The sequence below is a fragment of the Scyliorhinus canicula genome, chromosome 2 (genome assembly GCF_902713615.1).
Source record: "Scyliorhinus canicula chromosome 2, sScyCan1.1, whole genome shotgun sequence".
Taxonomy (NCBI): Eukaryota; Metazoa; Chordata; class Chondrichthyes; order Carcharhiniformes; family Scyliorhinidae; genus Scyliorhinus; species Scyliorhinus canicula.
In genome coordinates this window covers 160,311,061-160,338,680 of record NC_052147.1, presented here as the reverse complement: position 1 = coordinate 160,338,680, position 27,620 = coordinate 160,311,061, and the positions used below count along the sequence as shown (strand labels likewise).

Genomic DNA, 27,620 nt, shown 5'->3' with positions numbered 1-27,620 from the left:
CAGTACCAGCCAGTCTCCTAAAAGCTTTTAATTTACTGATTTTCCATTAATGCAAGTATTTGAATTTTATAATTGTGTTTGTCATCAAATAGCCAACAAGTATTGTCTCTATACAACTTTCTTCATTCAGTTCAACTTACTCTCTTCAGCAGTCAATGACCAGATCCTTGTCCAAGGCTGAGGAACTCAAAGTACTATCTCCAACACTTCACCTAATTTGGCAGGGAGAACGATTATCATACTCTAATATTCAATTTTTCTTCAGAAAATGTGTTCTGAGTAATATATATAAATGAATTACTCAAAACCTGGAAAATGGTATTTGAGCTAATGGGCGGGATTCTCCATTGAGAGTCTGCCTCGCTACCCTGCTGCAATGAGGACAAAGAATTTGGCGCTTAGCCAAATCTCCATTCACTGCAGCGGTAAAGGAGAAACCCGCCAGCGTGATGGAACTGAAAATCAAAGTTAATATCGCCAAGCCTTATTCACAGGTTAAAATGGACATTAACCTGGGCATTTAAGATCCCGACGATTCCACTTTACTGAAATCTTGGTAAAATTACAATAAATAAAATGTATCTTCAGTATAAGCGTGGCTCAGTTAATGATGAAGTGAACAGTAAAATACATTCATTGATAATGGAAACAACATTATATTACAAAGGGTACAGCTGCTGGCCGTGTAATTGAAGGAACATTATTGCTCTACAGAATCTTACCTGTGCCAGAGAAGTGTTTCTGCTTTTGTTGAGTTCTGATCCCAAATCCCTATGTCTTCCCCCTTTCTTACTAGAGTTGCACTTGTAGCAGGTCCACCTTGTCTGTCCTTCAGTTTGAACCCCACAGTCTTTACTCTGGAGACATTGAGAGTGGTAGATATGGCCACAGCTGGAAGTGAAAGGAACACAGATTAACAGAACTTCTCATCACTGACTGATGGTTAACTCGGGTGAACAGTTTACAAAACATAACAGCCTGAACTTTAAACCCTTGTATCCAACAATGCATGGCTTATGCATGGATTAAAATTTTGATAGCTTGGCATTCACCGGATCCATACTGTGCCTGCGGCCTATGTATTTTAACAGGCACAACGTGGGCAGTGGACAAGGCAACTGAGGGCTCAATTTGAGATTCACCAGTCACCAATCAGTCAGATAAGCTATTTTTTAAAAACTGTGCAATTCATTTAAAAATGCTAAGCTTTCTTGTGGGTCGAGGAACAGGAGGGTGTATTAATTCTTGAGATATGGATGAAACAGAATTTCATTGCCTTTCCTGGTTTTTCAATCGCTGAGTCATAAGGTCATGTGGACCAGAATTTCTGTCAGCCCCTTCTCACGGTAGGACAGCAAATGACCCTGTTGGGTTTTTACAACAACCCAACTGCTTTCTCATTGATTTTGTTTTACACAACCTGGTTTATTCAATTCACAATTTGCCATGATCTGAACTCCCCAAGTCCAGGTAGCTAGTTCACTGCTATAACTACTTGGGTTACTGCATTTACCAAAGCATTTCATCTTGGTTCACACTCAAGTGTGTTCTGCAAAGTTACAGGTGACAACCTTTGGATACAATGTTAAAGCAAAACTGTTCTGGTTGTTGAAACAGCCAATAAAGATCCTGTGATACTGTTCCAGGAAAAACAGGAAAAGTTTCTGGGGTCCTGACTAATATTCCTCCACTCAAATCGGCTAATTTGTCTTGTTACTGTTTGTGAAATGTTGCGGTAAAATGCTTACTCTCTTTTGTTATTATTACAATCCCAGACCAGACCCAAACAGTGGCTAGGATACTAGACAGAAACCCCAATATTTAGTTTTAATTTTGTAAGACAGTGAAGAAAGGATACTTTGTTCCAGGAGTGATTTCACAAGAAATAGTGATATGGTATATTAGAACAAACTTTATTACTAGCACAGTATTAAAATATCTTTAACATCACACCAAATAATTGCTTACAATTATCCTTTAAAACAATGCTACTTAATACAGTGCTGTCTTTATTCCCACTCAAACAACAAGAAAAAACATCTTGGCTCTCAAACCACTAACTACCATTAGTGCATAGGAATACCTGCTGTACAGAGACGTTATTGGAGATCTTGTGTCTCGCATTAAAGAAAAGATCCAACTCCTGTCAGAACCATGCAGAAACTCTGGCTACATTACTTCAGAAGCTGTCTCAGCTGATTTGTTCACTTTTCCAGCCACACCGCTTGTCTGGCTGCAGACATATCTTTAACTGAACTGCAGAGAAGAAACTGCGTGACTTCTGTTCATATCTTCATCGAGAACTCCACTGGCCTGCTTTTGCAAAGTGTCTGATAACTTAGCTCCACCCAGTAACAACATTATCTTACCAAGCTGAGATCTAATTAATGCAACAAGGAATCCTCTTTAATTCAACCAAAACTTTTGATGATGGTTTAATTGCACTCCAGTTCCCAAAATCTTAGTTGTCTTTCAAACTAGGATTTCTTTGAAAACATGACTGCAGCAGTCTCACACACACACTAACCCAGGCTTTTAACACTTACTGCACCAAATACCTATAGTTTAATACATCTGAATCTCTTACATTCATCACATACAATAAAAACATTCACAATCACCGTATGAGATGTTTTGAGAATCCGAGTAGTATGCTATACACAATACACGTTTATTTTAAATGGCCAGAGTTACATCAATCTAAATTTGAACCTAATATAGCTGCTATCTATCGCTGCTATGCTGCAAAAGGGGACCCTGAGTTCACAATGGTTATATCGGCGTGTAGTCATCTATCCTCATCATAATGCAAACTTGTATACTCAACTATAGCATTAGGTGAAAAACAATTCTTTGTTGCAGTCCAATTTCCCTGCTCAGTACCTGAGATAGAAAAGGTATTTGTACTAAGGCCATTTAAGATGGCCGCCCGCAAAGAGTGATGGGAAATTTGACCAAGCTGGAACACAGACAGGCTGAAAATATACAAACTGTAGCTCAGATTATGCAGAAACTAACACAGGAAAAATGCCATTAAAAGGTCTTCTCACGAACAATAGAACTATCCTGTCAATCACATTGTCTGCCAGACACATCGGCACCTAAGACCCTGCTCTGAACACTTTCAGATATGGCCATTGAATGCCCACCCCAAAATCGATATGGCAGCCCCTGATTGGACTTGACCGATCAGGGGGAATGGAGCCCCGATCAATTGATTGACAACAACCCAGAGATCGCCCACAAAAGGGGCAGGGAAAATCCAAGCCGGTTAAAAGGCACTGCGCAGGCCATCACTCGCTCTCTCTCAACTGCAGCATCGACAGCTACCAACACCAACCAAGACCCCACGCCATCCACAGAAGCACGATAACAAAGAACACAGACTACCTACAAAAACTGCAGTCTCCGCCAGACTATTGGAACCAGATCAGGCCTTATTTACTCTGTATCTGCGGGTCACCTGAGGAAGGAGCAGTGCTCCGAAAGCTAGTGTTTGAAACAAACATGTTGGACTTTAACCTGGTGTTGTTAAGACTTCTTACTGTGCTCACCCCAGTCCAACGCCGGCATCTCCACAACCTGGAAGTTAAGTCAAGGTTGTTTAAGTGTGTTAGTTATAGTCCAATTGTGCATGAACGTACAATTAATTAAGTAAACAATCTTGTGTATGTCAAATAAACTATCGTTGTATGAAACAAACTTGTGTGATCATTTGTCCATCGTATATGGGTTAAAGACACACTGAGGTTATAAAAGAGCAACAGTGCAAAGTTGTTGTAAAATGTATTTAAATTGGTGGGGTAATGCAAAAAGAAACTGAAGTACCTGAGTCAGCGAGACTGAAGGGGAGGTTCACGACATAATTACTTTTGCCTGAATGGACCAAAGTTTCCTTACAGGCTTCCAGACAGCACCCTGCTACTCCCCTCATGTTCCCCACCCCAAAACTCAGCTCTAACTCTGTCCTTTTGCTTCAATAAACCAAAAGCACCCTACACTGTCCTGTGCCAGAGAAAAATGTCAGTGTTCTCTCACCTGGCTGCTGACAAATGTGACTTCCACTCCACCTCCTTCCCATGCCCATCATGCACTAGTTCTCGAGTATAAGAAAAGCACGACATGTGGGACTCTTGGCCCCACAACTGGAGTTCGACGATTCTGAGCCGGGGCAGCTGAGCAGGGACAGGGGGGAGAAACGAGCTGGGGTGAGGGGGGGAACCGAGCTGGGGCAGGGGAAGGCGCCAATCCGGGGGAGGGGGGCGCCAAGCCGGGGTAGGGGAGGCACCGAGTCGGGGGCTCTGAGCTGGGGCACAGGGGTAGAGCAGAGCGAGGGCACAAGAGGGCGCCGAGCCAGGCCACGGGGGGAGGTGAGACGGGCACGGGGGAAGCAAGCCAGGGCACAAGACAGCTTCGAGCCGTGGTCTATGAGCAGGGACTCAGGGGCTCTGAGCTGTGGTAAGGGGGCTCCAAGCTGGGACAAGGGGATTCCAGGCTGTTTCTACTTTATGGGGCCTTCCATCTTATAAACAAACACAGAAATTGTACATTCAAACACCATAACTGATAACCACCAGAAATAGAGCTGTGACAGCTTTAATAACCGTGGTCAAATCATAATCATAAATTTGGTCACACCATCTAAATTTCAATCTTTGGCACCTCTATATGTATCAGTAGGCACAGCTAAATGTGTCAGAAGATAATTATTAAAGTTCATTTTTGTTTTCAGAGAACAAAATCACACTTTTAAAATAGAAATAGAAAGAGAATAGGATATCAGCAGCAGTGATTCAAGATAGCTTCATAAACAAGCCTGAACAGGCAAGTGATGAGTGACAAATCTGAGAATCTCCCTGCTGACTGCTCATTCACACCATGGATCTGAAGCTATTCTGGGGCAATTTTACACGTCCTTTGCCCATGGTGGAACACCCAGTCTGCTATGAGTGTGGACCAGAAAATCATAAGCAAAGACTTTGAAAATCTATCCTTTTCCTCTGCCTTTTGATCTTTATGACAAATTGATTTTTATGAAAATCTAACAATTTCTGTTTGTGATATAAGCGGAAGAAAGCATTCAAATTCTTATGACTTTATTTTCCTTTACTACTTTAGTGGTGGCATTATCCTATTTGATACAGGGTAGCTGCAATTCAACATGCAAAGAAATCATCCACTTCTATAAGTCTCAGCAGCGTGATGGGACCTTTCGTTTCCCCACTCCCCATCCGAGGACAAGATGGGGAGATGTGATCTACTCGCACATCTTTAGCAAGGTGCGACTCACCCATAATTTCTCTCCTATTGTGGGGAAACTCCTACAACTACCTGACCGACATCGAAAATGTGCTGTATGGTCAGTGAGAATGATCGAACCACAGGCAAGTGCTTCATGCTAACAAAGTAACAGGCCGTGTCACTAGGAACCTCAGCTCAAGTCCTCTAATTATCAAGGACATTATGACCTTAAGAAAAAATATTTATTGGTGCTATGAAAGGTGAAACCAAACAACAGGGATCGAAAACATTATCAGTGAAAATGGCACAACAGTTTGCTAATGGAACTTTGAAATGAGGAAGATGACATCTGTATGTTACTAATTTTGCAACAAGTATCTGAAATCAATCTTTACATTTTCAAAATCGCAATCTCAATTATTTTCAAGGAGTTGTCCATGAATCCCTGTTCTTTCCATAATTTGATATTTTGCAGAGCAAGCACGGGTCACAATGATAAAACCAAAGTTTCAACAGTGAGTGCTAAACAATAGAAAGAGCTCTGCTGGTCCCCTTTCAAACAGGCAACTTACAATTTATATAGCCCATTCACAAACTGGATGTCAAGACGCAATCCATCATGATGACAATTCAGAACACATCTGAAGATTATTGGTAAGCCATTCAATGAGAAAAATCTAAATTTAAAGAACTCATCTTCCACTTTGATCACAATATTTTGTCACATTCAACCTATTATCTATAGGGACTGAAAATTTCAGGGGTCGCTTCAGATTCCTAGCAGAAGAGGGCAGCTATGTACAATACCCAATATTCTCCTTCGTCATATCTATTCTCTAGAAGTAAACCCACTCAAGTCTACTTGGTTTGGCCTCACTGACCTCTCTTCATAGTAATCACTTCTCTTCTACTTTAGTAATTTGATATTCCATGCCAAACTAGGTACTCATGCCCACGTCTAATGTTCTTCATTACTATTTATCAAGTGTAATTATTGGACCCACACAAGTCAGCACGCCTCCATTCCTGTATATCTTTACTTGCTAATAATTGTGACATTGGCAGTTTTAAAAAATATTTATGCACAATCTGTTAGAAATGCTAAACCATCTTGTGTGAATTCTAGAAATAAACCTGATGGGCTTTTAGGGGAGGAGAGCAGAGCACAGCCAAGAATTTTATAGATTTGTTTTTTAAACAGGTCAGGATCTGCCCGAATGATACACAAAGCTAACATTGGGATACCTTCAACCATTTGGCAACAGCTCTGTATTGATGAGTCCTCGACAGGTTCATTTGATGCACCCTCCAAACCTTTTATGAATCAAAGAGGTAGGTTCTGATGGCAAGGGTTCATCTGCTCAAGGGGTTACTGAAGCCATTAACAACTCTGTGGAGTTAAGAATTAAAATTGCACATTTTATATTCATTCCCCAAGCTGAAATATGAAAAGCAGCTATAGTGCCAATTGGCCCAGAGTTCAGTGCATGTTCTACACCTTTAGTCCTTGAATGTAGACTTGCAGCCACACATTCATACCAGGAAACTCAAGTCCACAGAATAAGTGAAGTTCCCTGCAAAAGTTGCAGGCATTGAAACAACAGTAATGTGGCATATGATTCTTCCTGGACCAATATTTTATTTATAGAGGTGCTGCAATTATTTTGCAATTTAATAAAACTGAAGTCAGAACCCTGGTTTGGAGAGTACATAGCAGGAGTGATGTGCTGTAGCATATTTCACCAACACATTGCATACAAACATTCTCACCAGAATTTCTGGGTTTTCATTTATTAAATATTCATGCTCCACTAAACAACACAGCAGGTTGTGTACAGGAGGTCACACAGTGAGCAAAAGATTTAAAGCACTAAAAAGGCAATGTAGCAAATATTCTTTCTTTATTGCTAGCAGACTGCATTTGTGGCGGATATGCTTAATTATTGCAGAATGATTAACTATCAAAGTCCGAAGCAATAAATACTCTTGACTTAACATTCCCATTTAATAGAACAAAATAAAATTAAGGGAAGGTGATTAAATCTTTTCCCCCATTTCTTACCAAGCCTCCGAGGTGCTGACACATGCAGTGAGATGAAGCAGAGTTGCTCTAATTGGCGCTCAAAGACAACATCCCAAAAGAAAAATTGTTTGAACCACCTCAGTGAGCAACAGACGAGATGTAATTACTTTCTACAACACACTAGGCAACAAACATGAAAGACAATGGTCACCTAAGAAATAGTTTCAAAGTAATGCTCACCAGTTTCTTCTGGAAAGTATATGTCTAAAGTACAACAGCGCTTCAATATATCATGTAATTTTCTGTACTGAAATAAGATTTGCATTTATATTGTGCATTTCACAAAGCACTGTACAGCCAATGCAGTCACTGTTGTAAATGTATGATACACAGCTGCCAATTTGCACACAGCAAGATCCCAACACAGCAATGTGAGAATGACCAGATAATCTGTGTTTCTTTTTTTAAAATGTTTTTTATTGAGTTTTCATATTTTATATCCAACAAATTACAAATTATTAGAAAAGAAAACACGCAAAAATTAACATGTATATTTACAGGTAAGCATCTTCATAATAACAATTGTGGCCGCCCCCTTTAGCCGGCATACATATTTTACATTCCCCAATATGGCCGAGGCACATGTTTATAGACATTTATTAACAGTTTGGTTTTGGGCCTTAGCTTGCCATCAAACCCCCATAACGAACCCTTAGCCCCCCCCCCCCCGCCCCCCCCGGCTACCTTCCCCCGATTCCCGTCCATTTTCCCCTGATTCTTGGCCACCCGACTATTCTTCCTCTTGTTCGTTGGCCACAAACAGGTCCCGGAACAATTGTATGAATAGCTCCCACGTTCTGTGGAAGCCGTCGTCTGACCCTCGGATGGCGAATTTGATTTTCCCCATTTGGAGAGATTCCGAGAGGTCGGACAGCCAGTCTGCAGCTCTGGGCGGTGCTGCTGACCGCCAGTCAAACAGGATTATACGGCGGGCGATCAGGGAGGCAAAGGCAAGGGCGTCCGCCCTCCACCCCAGGAATAGATCTGGCTGGTCTGATACCCCGAAGACCGCCACTATCGGGCATGGCTCCACCCTCACCCCCACCACTTTGGACATAGCCTCGAAGAAGGCTGTCCAGTACTCGACAAGTCTGGGGCAAGACCAGAACATGTGGGCGTGGTTGGCCAGGCCTCTTTGGCACCGTTCACATCTGTCCTCCACCTCCGGGAAGAACCTACTCATACGGTTTCTTGTTAAGTGGGCTCTATGTACCACTTTTAGTTGCGTCAGGCTGAGCTTTGCACACGTGGAGGTGGAGTTGACCCTATGCAGTGCTTCGCTCCAGAGTCCCCACCCTATCTCAATCCCCAGGTCATCCTCCCATTTCTTTCTTGTTGCGTCCAGTACGGTGTCGTCCTTTTCTACCAGTTGGTCATACATGTCGCTACATTTCCCTTTCTCTAGGATACTTGCGTCCAGTAGGTCTTCCAGTAGTGTCTGTCGTGGAGGTTGTGGGTACATCCTTGTCTCCTTTCGTAAGAAGTTTTTGAGCTGCAGGTACCGTAGCTCGTTCCCCCTGGCTAGCCGAAATTTCTCTGTCAGTTCGTCCAGTGTTGCGATCCTGTCGTCCGTGTATAGGTCCCTGACTGTCAGTGTCCCCCCGTCCTGCCTCCACCTTTTGAAGGTTGCGTCAGTCAGTGCTGGTGTGAACCTATGGTTGTTGCAGATGGGAGCCTTGTCCGACATTTTGGTCAGGCCAAATTGCTGCCACAGTTGGTTCCAGGATTGGAGGGTGGCTGTCACCACTGGGCTGCTGGAGTGTTTTTTGGGTGGGGTTGGGAGTGCTGCCGTGGCGAGGGCCCGGAGGGAGGTCCCCATGCAGGAGGCCTCCTCCGCACGCACCCACTCGGCTTCTGGCTCCTGGATCCATCCCCTTACTCGCTCAGCTGTTGCCACCCAGTGGTAGAATTGTAGGTTCGGGAGGGCTAGCCCCCCCCGGATTTTGTTTTTTGTAGGACCTTCTTTGGGATCCTAGCATTTTTACCCCCCTCATACGAACGCCATGATAAGTTTGTCCAGCGCTTTGAAAAAGGCCTTGGGGATGTAGATCGGAATGGATCTAAACAGGAAGAGGAACCTGGGCAGTACGTTCATTTTGATCGTCTGGACTCTCCCCGCGAGGGAGAGTGGGAGTGTGTTCCATCTTTGCAGGTCCTTTTTTACTTCCTCCGTCAGGCTGGTGAGGTTCCATTTGTGTTCCAGTCATGGGCTATTTGGATCCCCAGGTAGCAGAATTTGTGTCGGGCTTGTTTGAACGGCAGCCCCTTTAGTGCTGCCCCCCCCCCCTTGCTGGTGTACTGGGAAGATCTCGCTTTTGCTCATGTTGAGTTTGTAGCCCGAGAAGGCTCCAAACTCTTTCAGGAGCGCGATGATTCCGTCCATGCTGGTTTGTGGGTCCGAGATGTAGAGGAGCAGATCATCTGCATAGAGTGAGATTCTGTGCTCTCTGCCTCCCCTTCGGATCCCCCTTCAATTTTTTGCTGCCCTGAGCACGATTGCTAGCGGTTCGATTGCTAGTGCGAACAGCAGCGGGGACAGTGGGCATCCTTGTCTGGTGCCCCTGTGCCGTTGCAAGTATTGGGAGTTGGTATTGTTGGTCCGTACGCTCGCCATGGGAGCGTTGTATAGGAGCTTTACCCAAGCGGTGAACCCTGTTCCAAGCCCGAACCGCTCCAGTACCTCTATGAGGTATTTCCATTCGACTCTGTCGAAGGCCTTTTCTGCGTCCAGGGAGACGATCACCTCTTGTGTTCTATCCCCGGAGGGGGTCATTATCACGTTCAGCAGGCGCCTGATGTTCGAGGTAAGCTGTCTACCTTTGACGAAGCCCGTCTGGTCCTCTGTGACCACCTCAGGTACACAGTCTTCTAGCCTTTTGGCTAGGATTTTGGCCAGTATTTTGGTGTCTGCGTTCAGCAGAGATATGGGTCTGTATGACCCACATTCCGTTGGGTCTTTGTCTTTCTTAGGTATCAGCGAGATTGAGGCCTGTGCTAACGTGGGTGGCAGTGTGCCCCTAGCTAGCGAGTCTGTGAACGATAATCTGTGTTTCTTAAACGTTGGTTAAAGAATGAATTGACAAGGACATTGGGGAGAAGTCTCCTGCTCTTCTTTGATAGTATTGTGGAATATTTCACATCCACCTGTGAGGTGGGGGGGGGGGGGGGGGGGCATGGGTTTAACATCTCATCAAAAAGATGGCACCCCCCCACCTGTGCATCTCTCAATACTGTACTGGGAATGTTAGCCAAACGTTTTGTGCTCAAGTCTCTGGAGTGGGACTTGCACCCAGAACCTTCTAAACTAGAGACAGGAATGACATTCACTAGCAAGTTGGGGAATCTTGATTTTTCAAGGAGATGTCCTCAACTGGCATTTACAATCAGCATCAGCAATGCAATGGGACTTAAAGTGCCTTCATGGGTGGACTCCCAACTTTCTTTCTGATCTTGAGCAGCTTCTTTCCAGGAATGCATGAATATTTGGCATTGTTTCAAAATTGGTTTGAAAAGTCTTCATATCTCTTTTGCTGCTCACCGCATGGTACCCATTCAAAAGGGTGACAAAACATGTAGGAAACTACAGCCTGTGCATTAGCTACTTCTATTCCATGTTAAGTACAAAACAGGTCAGACAAGACTAATTGGCACAGCAAGTCAATCTCATTCTGGTAACTTTTGCACTTCACCACCCTCACCCTTTTCAACATACAACCTCACAATATCCTCAGAGGGATAATCAAAACAGAGAGGAAACCTTCGGCTAACTTTGGAAAACGTCTTTGATCATGAAAAGTGACCAAGCAAGGAGCGCCCAGTGACAGAGTGACACAGCCCCCATTGAATGATCTACTTTATACACCTAGACATGCTGACCATGTTCAAGAATATATCAAGCTCTCTCTCGAATCATGCTAACACAACAGAAATATATGTAAATGGGGGATAAGCAAAAATCCAAATAGCTTGCTAGAGTATCAGAACATAGGCATTTTCCACTTGCCCAGAGGCTTGGAATCCCCCAGGAGAGGCAGAAAAAGATTAAAAACCCAGAAAATTCTGAAACGTTCCTCCACAATGTTTTTAGATGATTGAAACTAATCCAGGAGATTTCATAGATCTTGACTGATTCTGTGGGAGACTAAAACTGGACATAGAATTTGAACTGAAGCCAAGCCATGGGACTTTGTTTTAAAGTGAATCACGTCTGCTTTAGCTTCATTGGAGCAGTAATCCTTTAGAGAATCTTGCAATGTGATAGCCAGATCTCAGCATTTTGTAGCACAGTGGTTAGCACTATCGCTTCACAGCACCAGGGTCCCAGGTTTGATTCCTGGCTTGGGTCACTGTGTGGAGTCTGCATGTTTTCCTTGTGACTGCGTGGGTTTTCTCCGGGTGCTCCGGGTTCTTCCCACAAGTCCCGTAAGACGTGCTGTTAGGTAATTTGGACATTCTGAATTCTCCCTCTGTGTACCCGAAAAGGTGCTGGAATGTGGCGACTAGGGGCTTTTCACAGTAACTTGACTGTAGTGTTAGTCTAAGCCTACTTATGATAATAAAGATAAAGATTATTAATTCTAGTCTATACAGAGTGAAAGTACAGTCAGCATTTGGTCTTCTCATTTTTATAACACAACACATTCCCAAATTAAACATTTGCAAAATACATTCCATTCTTCCAGCACATCTATATTTGCTTACACATTCTACCCTCCATAGACTTGAGGCCATCCAACATACCAGTGCCCGTGTCCTAACTGGCAACAAGTTCTTTTCACCCATCACCCTTGTGCTCGCTGACATCCACTGATTCCAGGTTAAGCGACACATCAATTTTGAAATTCTGATCCTTGCTTTCAAATCCCTCCATGGCCTCGTACTCCCCCATCTCTCCTTCATACCCACGATCCTCGAGGGATCTGTGTTCCTCTAACTCTGGCGTTTTGCGCATCCCAATTATAATCGCTCCACCCTGGTGGCATGTCTTCAGCTGCTGAGGCTCCAAGCTCTGGATCCTTCACCACATCTCTTTGCCTCTCACCTTGCTTTCATAGAAACATAGCAAATATAGGAGCGGGAAGAGGCCATTCTGCCCTACAAGCCCACTCATTCATTATGATCATGGCTGATCATCTAACCCAATAGCCTAATCCCTCTTTCCCCCATATCCTTTGATCCACTTCGCCCCAAGTGCTATATCTAACTGCTTCTTGAAAACACACAATGTTTTGGACTCAACTACTTCCTGGGGTAACAGATTCCACAGGCTTACCACTCTCCGGGTGAAGAAATTTCTCAGTCTTAAATCATTGAATCATAAAATTTACAGTGCGGAAGGATGCCATTTGACCTATAGAGTCTGCACCAGCCCTTGGAAAGAGCACCCTACTTAAGCCCATGTCTTCACCCTATCCCCACCGAACTTGCCCGTTTCCTCAGACTGTGCCCTGGTTCTGGACAGCAGGAACATACTTCTTGCATCTATCCTGTCCAGTCCTGATAGAATTTTCTAGGTTTCTAGCAGATCCCCCCTCATTCTTTTGAACTCCAGCGAATGCAATTCTAACTGATTCAATCTCTCCTCGTACGTCAGTCTTGTCATCCCAGGAATCAGTCTGGTAAACCTTTGCTGCACTCCCTCTATAGTTAGAACATCCTTCCTCAGATAAGGAGGCCGAAGCTGCACACAATATTCCAGGTGTGGCCTCACCAAGGCCCTGTATAATTGCAGCAAGACATCCCTGCTTCTGTACTTGAAACCTCTTGCAATGAAGGCCAGCATACCATTGCCTTATTTACCCCATGCTGAACCTGCATGCTTACCTTCAGTGACTGGTGTATGAGGACACCCAGGTCTCGTTGTACCTTCACCTCTCCTAATTTATGGCCATTCAGGTAATAATCTGCCTTCTTGTTTTTGCTACAAAAGTGGATTACCTCGCACTTATCCAAATTATACTGCATTTGCCATTCATTTGCTCACTCAACTTGACAAATCACATTGAAGGATCTCGGAATCCTCCTTACAGCTCACCCACCCAACTTGGTGTCATCTGCAAATTTGGAGATATGGCATTGTGTTCCCTCATCAAAATCATTAATATATATTGTGAATAGCTGGGGTCCCAGCACTGACCCCCACAGTACCCCACTAGTTTCTGCCTGCAAAATTGAAAATGACCCATTTATTTCTACTCTTTGTTTCTTGTCAGCCAACCAGTTTTCTATCCATCTCAATACACCAAGTTCACATGCTAATCTATTATGCGGGTGTTTGTCAAAAAGCCTTCTGAAAGTCCAAATACACCACATCCACTAGCTCCCCTTCAATTCTACTAGCTACATCCACAAAAAATTCCAGTAGATTTACCAAGTATGATTTCCCCCTCATAAATCCATGCTGACTCTGTCCAATCCTGCCACTGTTTTCTAAGTGCTCTGCTATGAAATCTTTGATAATGGATTGTAGAATCAGTAGTGGGGAAAATTCTACAATCCATTATCAATCCGATCAATTTCCCCCAACACCATTTCTACTGATATTGATCTCCTTCAGTTCCTCCTTCTCACTAAACCCTGCATTCCCCAACATTTCTGTTTTTATTTTATTTGTGTATTTTATTTGTGTTCTCATTTGTGAAGATAGAACCAAAGTATGTATTTAATTGCTCAACCAATTCTTTGTCCCCTATAATACATTTCCCTATTTCTGACCTTTGTCTTCACCAATCTTTTTCTCTTCACTTTTAGTCTAGAAACTTTTAGTCAGTGTTTATGTTCCCTGTAAGATTAATTTTGTATTCTATTTGGGCGGCACAGTAACACATTGGTTAGCTTCACAGGGCTAGGGTCCCAGGTTCGATTCCCGACTTGGGTCACTGTCTGTGCAGAGTCTGCACGTTCTCCTTTTGTCTGTGTAGGTTTCCTCCGGGTGCTCCAGTTTCCACCCACAAGTCGCGAAAGGTGTGCTGTTAAGTTATTTGGACATTCTGAATTCTCCCTCTGTGTACCCGAACAGGCGCCGGGATGTGGCGAAAGGCACTTTTCACAGTAACTTCATTGCAGTGTTAATGTAAGCCTACTTATGACAATAAAGATTATTGTTTATTTTCCCCGTCTTAATCAATCCCTTGGTTCTTCTTTGCTGAATTCTAAACAGCTCCCAATCCTCAGGACTGTTGCTTTTCTTGGCCAATTTATATACTTCCTTGGATCGAATACTATCCCTAATATCTCTTGTAAGCCACAGATTGGACACTTTTCCAGTTTTACTTTTGTGCCAGACAGGAATAAACAATTGTTGCAGTTCCTCCATGCGTTCTTTGAATGTCTGCCATTGTCTACCCACTGTTATCCCCTAAAGTAACATTCTCCAATCGATCATAGCCAACTTATACCTCATTATATTGTAGTTTCCTTTGTTAAGTTTCAGACCTTAGTCTCAGAATCAACTACTTCACTCTCCACCTTGATGAAAAATTCTATCATATCATCCCCAAGAGCTCGTGCACAATTAGATTGTCAATCATTCTGTTCTCATTTCATAGGAGCCAATCTGGGATGGCCTGTACTCTAGTTGGCTCCTCAACATATTGATCCAGAAAACAATCCCACTTACACTCCAGGAATTCTTCCTCTAATAGCTAATTTGATTTTCTCAATCATATGCAGATTAAAATCACCCATAATTACAGTTGTTTCTTTATCCTTTATTTATGGGGCTGTTTAGCACAGGGCTAAATCGCTGGCTTTGAAAGCAGGCCAGCAGCACAGTTCGATTCCCGTATCAGCCTCCCCGAACAGGCGCCGGAATGTGGCGACTAGGGGCTTTTCACAGTAACTTCATTTGAAGCCTACTTGTGACAATAAGCGATTTTCATTTCATTTTTTTCATCACATGCATCTTTAATTACATATTTAATGCCTTTCCCAACAATATCAGTGCAGTTTGGGGGTCTATGTCCACTAACATTTGTTGCTCCTTGCTGTTTCTCAGCTCTACCCATATAAATTCTGCATTGTCAGAGCTCATATCCTCCTTCACTGTTGTGTTAATTTTCTCCTTAACCAGCACCATAACCCCACCACCTTTTCCTTTTTGTCTGTCTTTCCTAAATACTGAGTACACCTGGCTGAAAAGATACTCCTCAAAACCTACCACTTTGACCAATGTTTTGGTCATCTGCCCTAACATTAGCTTTGATGGCTTGGTGTTAAATTTTATTTGATCATTGCATTAGGAAATTTATTCTGTCAAAGGTACTTTTTACACACACAAATTGGTGTTGAGAATGCTGTACAGTGGTAACACCCTCATAGTCAGGAATCATCAAAATCATTAATGAAAATAGTAAACAGCAAGGATGCTGACAACAATCCCTACGGGACACCACTAGTAACCAGATCCAAGTAGTTGCAAAATCCTTGACTGCAATATTGCACTGACGGGCATTTAGCATATTTTCAATACATCACAGCAAATGATCAACAGTTTCACAAGGTTCCTTTCCCAGTTTCTCAGTGGGCATGGAGCACTAAAAAGGACGGGAGAGAGCTAAGAAATGCCGGGAGGTTGGGCAGTATCGGAGGCGACGCAAACCCTTGCCCAGGGTTTCCTTCCCTCCCTCCAATTGTGACTCAGATCGACTACAGTTGCACTGTTTTCTATGTATATTCTTTGCTTGTAGTTGTTCCCTCTAAAGGGAGAAGGTAATCTCTTTCCATTTAAATATCATATAAGCATTTCAAATTAAAAGGGGAAAGATGAATTTCCAATTTGACCCAAGAGTTTACCTTGTCTGTTTTTTTTTAAACCAGTATTTGCCTGCCATTGCCAAACACAGATTGCTTTTAATTCCAAACAGAACCTATCAAAAAGGTTTAATGAGCAAATTTTATGTGAAAGGTAATGAGAGCAGCCTTTATTGAAGGATTGGAGATATTAGTTAAAGCAAAGATACCTTTGAGACAAAATAATTAAACATTAGGTATGAAAGTAAAATTAATAGGAAAAAATCTACTGGGGGATTATTAAATATTTCAACTTGGAAGTGAGTGAGGTTATTGTGACACATTAATTAAATGGCATGTAGGTGCATATGTAATGATGCACAATTCACCTCCAGGCTCATTTCATAGACATCAGAGTAAAGGTGTCAGGTTTTACTACAGAAACAAAACATTTTAAAATGCTGTATCCTAATCTCTACATTCCAACTTACTGTCTAAAATTGAAACATTCAATTTTCAAAGTTCCCATAGCAAATCTTCGAAGTCACTGATCCTGGATTCTACAGTTCCAATCTATAATAGCCAAATCAAGCAACAATTAAACTCTGAACTGAGGCTCTTTCTTTAACCTTTGGGGTTTAAGATGTTAAAATGACCCAATTCACCTTGCATAATAGTGAACATTGTGAAGTACAAATCAATGTAGCATGCTGGTTGCTAGTACAGTGGATAATAAAAAAAGTGAATGGAACGTTGGAATTTATAGCTGAAGGAAGAGTATGAAGAGAAGGAAGTGTTGTTGCAACTGTACAAAGCATTGGTGCAACCACACTTGGAGTATTGTGCACAGCTTTGGACCCCTTATTTGAGGAAAGATGCAGTGGCATTGGAGGCAGTTCAGAGGAGGTTCATTAGATTGATTCCAGAGATGAGGGGTTTGTCACATGAAGAGAGATTGAACAGTCTAGGCTTTTACTGTCTAGAGTTTAGAAGAATAAGGGGAGATCAAATTGAGGTATATAGGATGATAAAAGGTATGGTTAAAGTAGACATGGAGCAGACGCTTCCTCTTGTGGGGCATTTGAGAACAAGAGGCCATATCCTCAGAGTAAGGGGTGGCAAATTTAAAACAGAGATGAGGAGAAACTACTTCTCCCAAAGGGTCGTGATTTGCCACCCAGAGTGAGGTGGATGCAGGGTGTTGTGGGAGAGTCCCTTTAAATGTTTTTGTCTTATCACATAGCTTCGGTGATGTCATTGTGTGGGTGGAACTGGTCTGTGGCTCTGTGGTTTTACTTTGAGTCTGGACTGGTTTGAACTGCACAGGTTGAAAGAAGTGCCTCTATCTTCATTTTAAAAGCTGTTTCCAGACTGCTTGATAACTTAAAAGAGATAATTGCTTTCTGGAAGGAATTCAAACCTGCTGTTTGAAAAGGGCAACAGAGAATCATGAATAAGTCTTATACCAGTAATAATGCCGTGTGCCTTTGAAAAGGGGTTTCTGGTTTTACTTGGACTTTTAAAAAAAATTTAGAGTACCCAATTAATTTTTTCAATTAAGGGGCAATTTAGATTGGCCAATCCACCTAACCGGCACATCTTTGGGTTGTGGGGGTGAAACCCACGCAAACACGGGGAGAATGTGCAAAGTCCACATGGACAGTGACCCAGAGCCGGGATCGAACCTGGGACATGGTGCCGTGAGGCAGCAGTGCTATCCACTGCGCCACCGTACTGCCCTGGTTTTACTTGGATTTTGTTATTGAATCGGAACAGTTAAAGGGGAATTCATTAAGGGTTATACATATATTACTGGAGTTGTGTGGGGTCTTTATGGTTGTAGTTGATAGAAATTCTTACTGTGTATGTTTATACAAATATTAAATAAATTCGTAGAATAAAGCTTGTTTTTTGATTTAAAACGCCCAAGAACTCTGTTTAATAGCACCTGAAAGGCAGGCCCTTCTGCTCATCCTCGCCAAATTCAACAAACAGCTGTAGGTCAGGTGAATTCCAAGATATACTTTGGAGTTTTCTAAACCCTGGCCCATAACATGGGACAGTGAGTAAATTTAAGGAGGAGTAAGACAGATTTTTAATTAGTAATATGTTGAAGGGTTACGGAGAACAGGCAGGACTCTGGAGTTAAGGCCATGATGAGATCAACCATGGTCATACTGAACAGTGGAGCAGGCCCGAGAGGCTAAATTGCCTGCTCCTAGTTCTTATGTTCTAAGAAAGAACTACTCTGTCTAATTCTGCTTTCCAGCTTTTTGTCTGTAGCCCTGTAGGTAACAGCACCTCAAGCACAAATCTGGTGTTCTTGATTAATAAGGGGATTTATTGATTAATAAGGGGATCAGGGCTTATTGGGAGAAGACAGGAGAAAGGGTCTAAGGGGCAGATGTGATGGGCCGAATGGCATAATTCTGCTCCCATACTTTATGGTTTATAATATTTCTGTGCTTAAAAGTCGCATTTTGTATTTTTTAAAATCCAATTCACATCATGGGGTTTGTTCGCTATATTAAAAGGCTTCAACGCATTGTCACATTTTGATTCAAATTTCTGAGGAACTCAAAAATAGGACATTTATTGATATCCAGTAGCTTAATTGTCTCTTCCACATTTCTCTCAAAGTTCTACCACATGTACTAACGTGAATAGCATCATGTGCAACCCATTAGCACAAACATCAACACAGTTAGACATCACACTGCAGAGGTCATACTACAAACTTTACATTACAGATGCAAAATAATATTAAAATGTTGTAAATTACTATTGTGTGCTCTCAAGCTAACTAGTACATTTGCAAAGTTCTCTCCTCCAAAAATCAAACCTCTGAAAGATCTGAGACTGTTCCATTATAATGTATATCTTTAAGGACCATTAATACAATGCTAGCAGAATAGTACACTGCACATTATATGGCATCACATCATTAGATGTACCATTTGTCTTAGCCGTGGGAGATTCATTACTCAAGACAAACAGTTCCAGGAACAAGTAGAACATAAAGAGAAAATGCTGGAAAATCTCAGCAGGTCTGGCAGCATCTGTAGGGAGAGAAAAGAGCTAACGTTTCGAGTCCAATGACTCTCTTTCCTTTCAGATTCCGGTATCCGTAGTAATTTGCCTTTAACAAGTAGAACATGATAGGAATAATTAACAGCAATTTAAGACACTGAATTTTTTGTAATGTTTCACACCACAAATTACTTCATCAACTCCACTGTACGTATCCAGACTATTAGCACCACATCACACTGAGTCATTGATTTATGGCAGGATTGTGCACTAACAATTTCATTAACAACGTATTGATTTTACCACTGCGTAAATCCGTTAGTCATACAGAAAGAAGGGAGAGAGAAATTTGTCTTCCCTTTCATCCTCATCAACACTTCAACTGGAAACAAGATTGTACAATCAAATAAGATTAACAAATCTGTATGGGCTAAAAACATTGTTATGGAATAGAAAGCCAACTATTTTTATAGGATATTATTCAGATGAAAATCTTCATTATTTCAATTTTCCTTCGGTTCAGGGCTGATGCCACAGGATTGGAGAAATGTAAACGTTACACCTTTATTTATAAAAGGATAAGTCCAGCAACGGCAGGCCAGTCAGTCTAACCTCAGTGGCGGGGAAACTTTCCAGAAACAAATTTTCCAGACAAAATGGGCAAATACAGGTTAATTATGAAAGGTCGGCACAGATTTGTGAAGGGAAAATTGTGTTTAACTAACTTGCTGAGGTTTTAATAACTTAAATGGCTAATATGTTTTTGTTGAGATAACAGAGAGGGTTGATGCTATTGATATGTGGTGTACATCAACTTCGGCAAAGCATCTGATACAGTGTCGCAGACAGACTTGTGAGCAAGATTTGCAGCTTGTGGAATAAAAGGGAGAGTAGCATCATGGATGTTGAATTGGCTGAGTGACATTAAACAGAGGGTAATGGTTAAGGGATTTTTTTGGACTGGAGGGAGGTTTGTAGTGGAGTACTCCAAGGTCAATGGTAGGACCCTTGCTCTTCCGGATCTATGTTAATGACCTAGACCTTGGTGTACACAGCGCAATTTTACAATTTGTGGATGATACAAAATTCAGAAGTATTATCAACTGTGAGGAGAATAATGTAAAACTTCAAAAGAATATGGATAGGCTAGTGGAATGGGCAGACAAATGGCAGGAAAAAAATAATGCAGAGAAGTGTGAAGTGATTCATTTTTCTGGAAAAAGGTGGAGAGGCATAAAAGAAATGGTACAATTGGGGTACAGGAACAGAGGAATAGAGAGTGACAGTAGGTGAATGGCTCCTTCAGAGAGCCCAAAAACTGTGCTGTAACCACAACTCAGTAATTTGAGATTAAATGAGAAAAGATGAAAGTCGTCTTTATGGATCCTGAAACATGACCAGAACAGGTACAAATGACAGTGGGATGGGTTCCCGATCGAATGGAGAATGGCGCGTCCCCTGGTGCCAAACCAGTTGTGATGCTCCGATCTCCCACCGGCAGCTTCAGTGAGCTACCTACCCCATGCTGAAATTACATTTCAATTTAATTAATGGGTTGGAAGGCATAACTGTGGTGCCCCAAAGTCCTTTGGAAAGCTCCCCTTTCCCCACAACGCAAATCCAGCACCTCCCAACAACTACGGGAATAACGGGTCACACCTCTCCCCCTCCCAAACAGCATGCACGCATAGGGGTAACCCTCCGCCAACAACTACAGGAATAATGGGTCACCTCTCCCCCCTCATCAGACCCCCTCCCCCATATGCTACTCCTGCCTGAAGGCTGAAGAGCAGTCCAGACAGTACAGGGTGGGGAAGACAGCTGTGACGCCTCGATCGTGTCTCCCTGGAACTCCTCCTCCAAGGTGTTCTTGCCATTCACCCCCAATTTGCCTTGCCTCGGTACTTGCTTAAAAGCTGTTAATCTCTTAACATCTTACAGTTGCATTAGTGGAGATGTCCAAGGTGTTACGCAGTGGGTGACAGCCATGGCTGAGCATCTCAGTAGAATGTGCGCCTCGCTGGGAGATGTCACCCAGTGATGACAGTGATGAGGTTCTGTGGGACATGTCCTGCTCTCAGATGGGAATGACCAAGGCGCTGCGGAGCTTGTCCTAGCCACAGGTAGGTTTTGCCGAGGTGCTGCAGAGCATGGCCCAGTCACTGAGGAGCATCGCTGAGGGCGTCGATACGATGGTGCACGACCATGGGGAACCGCCAGGCCAGATGATGCAGGGGCAGCCGGGGCTTAGACCAGCTGCCACCCCATCCCATGGTGAAACCCAGGGCCCAATGGGCAAAGAGAGGGAGGAGGGAACGCTGAGGGCCAACCCGGACCCGTTGCATGGAGTGGTGGTGGCCACTAGCTCCCCCCGGTTCCATGCCACTGATGAGGCCACTTGTTGCATCCAGCACCCGGAACAGGGCGGCGGGAATATGCATGTGTCATAAACAAGTGAGCACTCCCACCAGGGTCATCGAAGGCCACAGAATGAGGTAAGAAGCTGGCTGTCTCCATCTCTGATGTGCATCCTGGGGACACACCTAGACTCAGCAGTAGAGCTAGGAAGGCAGAGCACATAGAGGATCACTGAGAGTACTAGGGGAAGGGGGAGGGGTGTGGGAGGTAGGCAGGGGGTGATGGGGGCAGCACCATCGGGAGAGTGGGAAATTGTTACACACAATTAACAACACTCTTGTGCACAACCAGTATAATGCCTGTCACATTTGTCTGCAATGCGGGCCGACCTCCGAACCCTTGACCATCTCTCCAGACATCGCCCACACCCCGTGGCACTCATTCACCCTCCAGCTGTGGATATGTTCCCGGAGCTGTGTCCCATCCCCTGGGTGTTCGGTTAGCTGCTGCGTGTGTGGTGTTGCCTCCAGCAGTGTTCAGGCACAGTGTTCATGCCTCAAGGGGTGTTTGGGATGCCAGACAATGACTCCCACATGCTATATGGCCCGCCCACCCACTGGAATGCACTTGGGTTGTCTCAAGTGCTCACTTAACCACGTTTGTCAATTGCCTTTTAGAAATAGCCTTCAACTGCACTGCCAGAGGTCTTGGCAGTCGATGGGGGATATGGTTGGTCGGTGGAGCAGGTGGACAGGGACAAGGGTTGGCCATGGAATGGGGGCACACAATCCAGGGGTTGGCATGGTGGTGCCGTGCACAGCTGCCTCGAGGTTGCACCCCCAGCGCCACCTCGTCCCCCCATGGAGGCCCAACCCTGCTAAGAGTCCTCTACCGCCACCGAGACGCCCCCTCCCAACCCCTCCAGGAACGTTATTTACCCCCTGCCGAGGGTCCCCTCCCACATCTGAGAGTCCCCCACGTCCTGCCAAGCGCTGGTAGCAATCCCAGCGCCCCCGGGCTCTTTGCCAATGAGCAAAGATGGCTACTCACCTCCTCGGCAGCAACCAGGGTCACATATTTTAAAAGGAGTACTAATCAGCGCCAGTGGTACCACTCGCTGGGGAGGCCACTGAATCACGGGAGGCTGTTGGATAAGGGGTGGCTCCCGTTAAATGTATTGAAATCGGGCATAAGTGATAATAATTGGCTTCTCGCCACATTATGGTGAGATCCTGATTTCGCCTACGGGAGCAGGCCGGTTGCATTGCAAACTGTTTGGCGCCTGGCGCGGTTCTCATTTTCGGCCTCTCCCACTATTCACAGGCCCCATTTCGCTGGAACGAGAGCATAACAAGGCCGGAGAATCGCGCCCTAAGTGTCACCTTGGGTGGGTTTGATGGGGTGATTCCTGTCGGGTGTACCAGACTTAGTTCCATCCACACTTAGTCTTTTGGAGGTGGGGGGAACTCTTCACGGGTCAGTGGAGGCCCCTGGGTGTTGGGCTGTGGGCAGAGTGGTAACCTGGCACTCCCACTGCCACCCAGGCACCTTGGTACTGCCAGCATGGCACTGCCACTTGGGAACTGTGCCCTGGTGGCACTGCCAGTATGGTACAGGCACTGCCAGGGATCAGGCGCGGGGGTGCTCTTATGAGTTGGAGTGAGGGAGGGGGCAGGGTTCTGGAGGTACGTGTTGGCATTGGGGCAGTTCTGGAGGGCGGCACTCACCAGCTCAGCTTGTCACTCGTCAGTGCAGGAAATGTAGGTAAGTGCGGCCTTGGCTTGGGGGTTTCTCACCTCGGCCAAAAACACAATCCCGTTTGATAGTGGGGTCGTTCTCGGCACTGTAGCCGGCAAGATGTAGGCATCCATCCTCGTAGGCATTGGAGCATCACTTCCCTGATCCACCTCCAAATGAGCATACCCCACTATGAGAAGCTGAGGTTCCCCCATCTTATAATTCCACCCCCTCCTTCCATGCCTTACCCTCTTTCATGTCCTCCCTTCACCCCCCCCCCCCCCCCAACACTATTCATAAGAACATAAGAACTAGGAGCAGGAGTAGGCCATCTGGCCCCTTGAACCTGCTCCGCCATTCAATAAGATCATGGCTGATCTTTAGTGGACTCAGCTCCACTTTCCGGCCCGAACGCCATAACCCTTAATCCCTTTATTCTTCAAAAAACTATCTATCTTTACCTTAAAAACATGTAATGAAGGAGCCTCAACTGCTTCACTGGGCAAGGAATTCCATAGATTCACAACTGGGTGAAGAAGTTCCTCCTAAACTCAGTCCTAAATCTATTTCCCCTTATTTTGAGGCTATGCACCCTAGTTCTGCTTTCACCCGTCAGTGGAAACAACTTGCCTGCATCTATCCTATCTATTCCCTTCATAATTTTAAATGTTTCTATAAGATCCCTCCTCATCCTTCTAAATTCCAACGAGTACAGTCCCAGTCTACTCAACCTCTCCTCATAATCCAACCCTTTCAGCTCTGGGATTAACCTAGTGAATCTCCTCTGCACACCCTCCAGTACCAGTATGTCCTTTCTCAAGTAACGAGACCAAAACCGAACACAATACTCCAGGTGTGGCCTCACTAACACCTTATACAATTGCAACATAACCTCCCTAGTCTTAAACTCCATCCCTCTAGCAATGAAGGACAAAACTCCATTTGCCTTCTTAATCAGCTGTTGCAACTTTAAACCAACTTTCTGTGACTCATGTACTAGCACACCCAAGTCTCTCTGAACAGCAGCATGCTTTAATATTTTATTGTTTAAATAATAATCCCGTTTGCTGTTATTCCTACCAAAATGGATAACCTCACATTTGTCAACATTGTATTCCATCTGCCAGACCCTAGCCCATTCACTTAACCTATCCAAATCCCTCTGCAGACTTCCAGTATCCTCTGCAGACTTCCAGTATCCTCTGCACTTTTCACTTTACCACTCATCTTAGTGTCATCTGCAAACTTGGACACATTGCCCTTGGTCCCCAACTCCAAATCATCTATGTAAATTGTGAACAATTGTGGGCCCAACACGGATCCCTGAGGGACACCACTAGCTACTGATTGCCAACCAGAGAAACACCCATTAATCTCCACTCTTTGCTTTCTATTAATTAACCAATCCTCTATCCATGCTACTACTTTACCCTTAATGCCATGCATCTTTATCTTCTGCAGCAACCTTTTGTGTGGCACCTTGTCAAAGGCTTTCTGGAAATCCAGACATACCACATCCATTGGCTCCCCGTTATCTACTGCACTGGTATTGTCCTCAAAAAATTCCACTAAATTAGTTAGGCACGATCTGCCCTTTATGAACCCATGCTGCGTCTGCCCAATGGGACAATTTCCCCCTTACCTCTCCTTTCATAGACATGATTCCCCCCTTCTGGACCTGCCTTTGGCAGTGCTAACCTGGCACTGGGCACCGCCAACCTGACACCCCTGCCATGGGCACTAAAAGGACACTGTCCTTCCCTGATGCCAACCACCCAGGGACTCCAATGGCCTCCAAGCCCTGGTGTGGTCATCATGCCTGGTCTCCATTTTTGGAGATCAGCACTCATTCGCACTGGCATTTGGCCTGGCCGGTGCTGCCGGTAAATACCAGGAACCGGGAGACTGTGGCCTCAAATGGGCTATGCACATTTACATGAGTCTAACTTTGCATTTAAATACGCTTATCTGGATCACGCCAAACGAGGATGTGATCCAGATCGCGCTGGGTGCAGCGTGCGGCTCAGCGCATGGCGTGAAATATGTCCTCTCCCACTGTGCACCCAGCATAATGGGATCGGCGTCATGAGCAAGGTGGTGGGAAAATCCTGCCCAACAGCAGCACACAACTCTCAGCTAACACAGAGTCAGGAATCCTCCAAGAAGAACTCGAAGAGACATCAGGGGATTTTCTCTGCTGCCAGATGTCAAAGAAAACGACATTGGGAGATCAACTGCTGTACTGCCGACATAGTCCAGGCAATCTTCAAGTACCATAAGCGCAGAACTAATGAGGAAGAAGAAACGTTCCCTCTCTCCCCCAGAACCTGCTTGATCTGCTGAGTCCACCTTAAAAAGGCAAACATTAACTGGTCAACTGGAGAAGCCATTGCAGCAGCTAACCTGAACCTCAAGTTTCAACCCAGTCACTTTGGAAAGAAGGAACTCAAGCAATGGGTTCCCACTTCCCTGCGATCAAACCACAACCATTTCAACAACAGGGAATGCTCTGTAACAGTGGTGAGCACAGCTTAAGTGTTTATGCTTCAGGGTTACACCAAGCAACTGTGAGCGAAGAATTAATGAGTACAGCAAAAGACATGTACTGTTGACTTTGTGTGTTTAAATATTGTAGCAATGATTCTGAAATTGGAATGCTTTAAAATAGTCACAGCTACTCAGCAATTCTAAGATAGTGACCAATATATTTTTAAAAAAGTGATTGACTCTTGTGGTACCAGTAACGTTTCATAAGAAATAACAATCTCCTTAATGGGATAAGTTAATTGGGAACATGTCAGTGTGTGTTAATGTCAAGCTCGAGAGCTCTATCACAGTTGCCGTTGTTTCAAGGGCAAAAACGTTAAACAGCCCAGGGCCAAAGCATGAAGCTTGAGGAATAATAGTAATTGATTTTCATCCTGACCAGCAAACCAGCTTGAGCTGCTTGGCCGAGAGAAGCATTCAATTTTGGACTGTCTGCCTCGTCAGCAGGTAGGTTTTGGGAGTGACAGGGAATAGGAGAGCAGGAGGACGGGGAGGGGATTCCTCCTCCTATGGATTTCTGGGAGGGTGGGAGTAGAGGGCATTCCTGATTCCTGCTCCTTCGGCTTCACTGGAAGGTTATTTCTAAAGTAAAACAGTCTTCACAGCCTATCTTTGGTCACCATTCACTGAAGATTTCTGAGCAGGCAGGGCATGCTGACCTGGTTTATCCCAGGTGAATGTCGAAAAGGGGTCCCAAACCACCTTGGATGGTCCTACAAACCTTAGCAATGGAAAAATTCCTAACAGATTGGTCTCAGAAATCAAGAAGTTTTTCACATGTGCTATACGAGATACACAAGCACAATGCAAAACAGTTTCAACCTTTTACATATAATTTATAACCAAGGAAGAAAGCACATTCGACATGGCTGAAAATAGGCATTTTGTGAAAGCTTTTCATCTTGCACTCATCAGGACAATCTTAAATTAGTTGTCAGCACTAATTGTCAGTCAGACTCGCAGTGTGGCACATTTGCATGTACTGGAAGCTCCATATATTAATACAGATGGTCCTGGCTCTTTGCAGACAGAAAGAATATGTGCAAACATTGCACCTGTTTCAGTTAAATAAAATAGTGATATCCCATTCTCTGGTTCATTCCACAACGCAATGTCGATCAATCAAAGTCTGAATGTGAATGTGCAGTTTGAATGTGAAAGAATGCTTGGCAGTTAACTGTCAGTCACCATCAACTGGTGCATTCTCCATGGCAAGGCCACTGCTCATCAGAGTTCACTTGCCAATCAATAAGCACACTTTTGTCATGTAGCATAAATGTGCTGCTTCCCTTGACAGTGGTGTCCGGATTGGTGCAAATAAAAAAGCTTCAATGAAATGTCTTTTTCAGCAATACTCACGTTCTGTACGACCAAACAACAAGCAGATTCCTAATTAACAGTTCCATTTAAGGGCAGCACGGTGGCACAGTGGTTAACATTGCTGCCTACGGCGCCGAGGATCCGGGTTTGAATCCTGGCCCTGGGTCACTGTCCGTGTGGAGTTTGCACATTCTCCCTGCGTCTGTTTCACCCCCAGAACCCAAAGATGTGCAGGATAGGTGGATTGGTCACGCTAAATTGCCTCTTAATTGGAAAAAATAATTGGATACCCTAAATTTAAAAAAAACAGTTCCATTTAGTGCAATAGGAACTTTACTCAAGATGAGAGAAATGTGTAATAACGGAATAGGGAGTTTTACTCATCCAGTCAACTCTTGGCAAAGGTGTCTGTTAGCAAAGAATCAGCTTGTTGGCTGAGTTTTTAATAAGATATTGGTTCCTTCTTGATTTTCTGTTATGCAGACATTTGTTGCTTCTGCTGATAGTCACGTAACAAAGGTTCGATCAATCTGAATACAGCAATGTGTTACAGTCTCTAAGTATCATCTAGTGC

The 27,620-nt window shown here is 44.1% G+C and overlaps 1 protein-coding gene across 1 annotated transcript in view; it reads right to left on the bottom strand.

Moving 5' to 3' along the window:
- vps8 (VPS8 subunit of CORVET complex) overlaps positions 1-27,620 on the bottom strand; it is a 787,508-nt gene that overhangs the window by 213,555 nt on the left and 546,333 nt on the right. Inside the window, 1 exon segment of the mRNA XM_038788252.1 lies at positions 723-891. Within this exon segment, the coding sequence (XP_038644180.1) occupies positions 723-891 (169 nt within the window).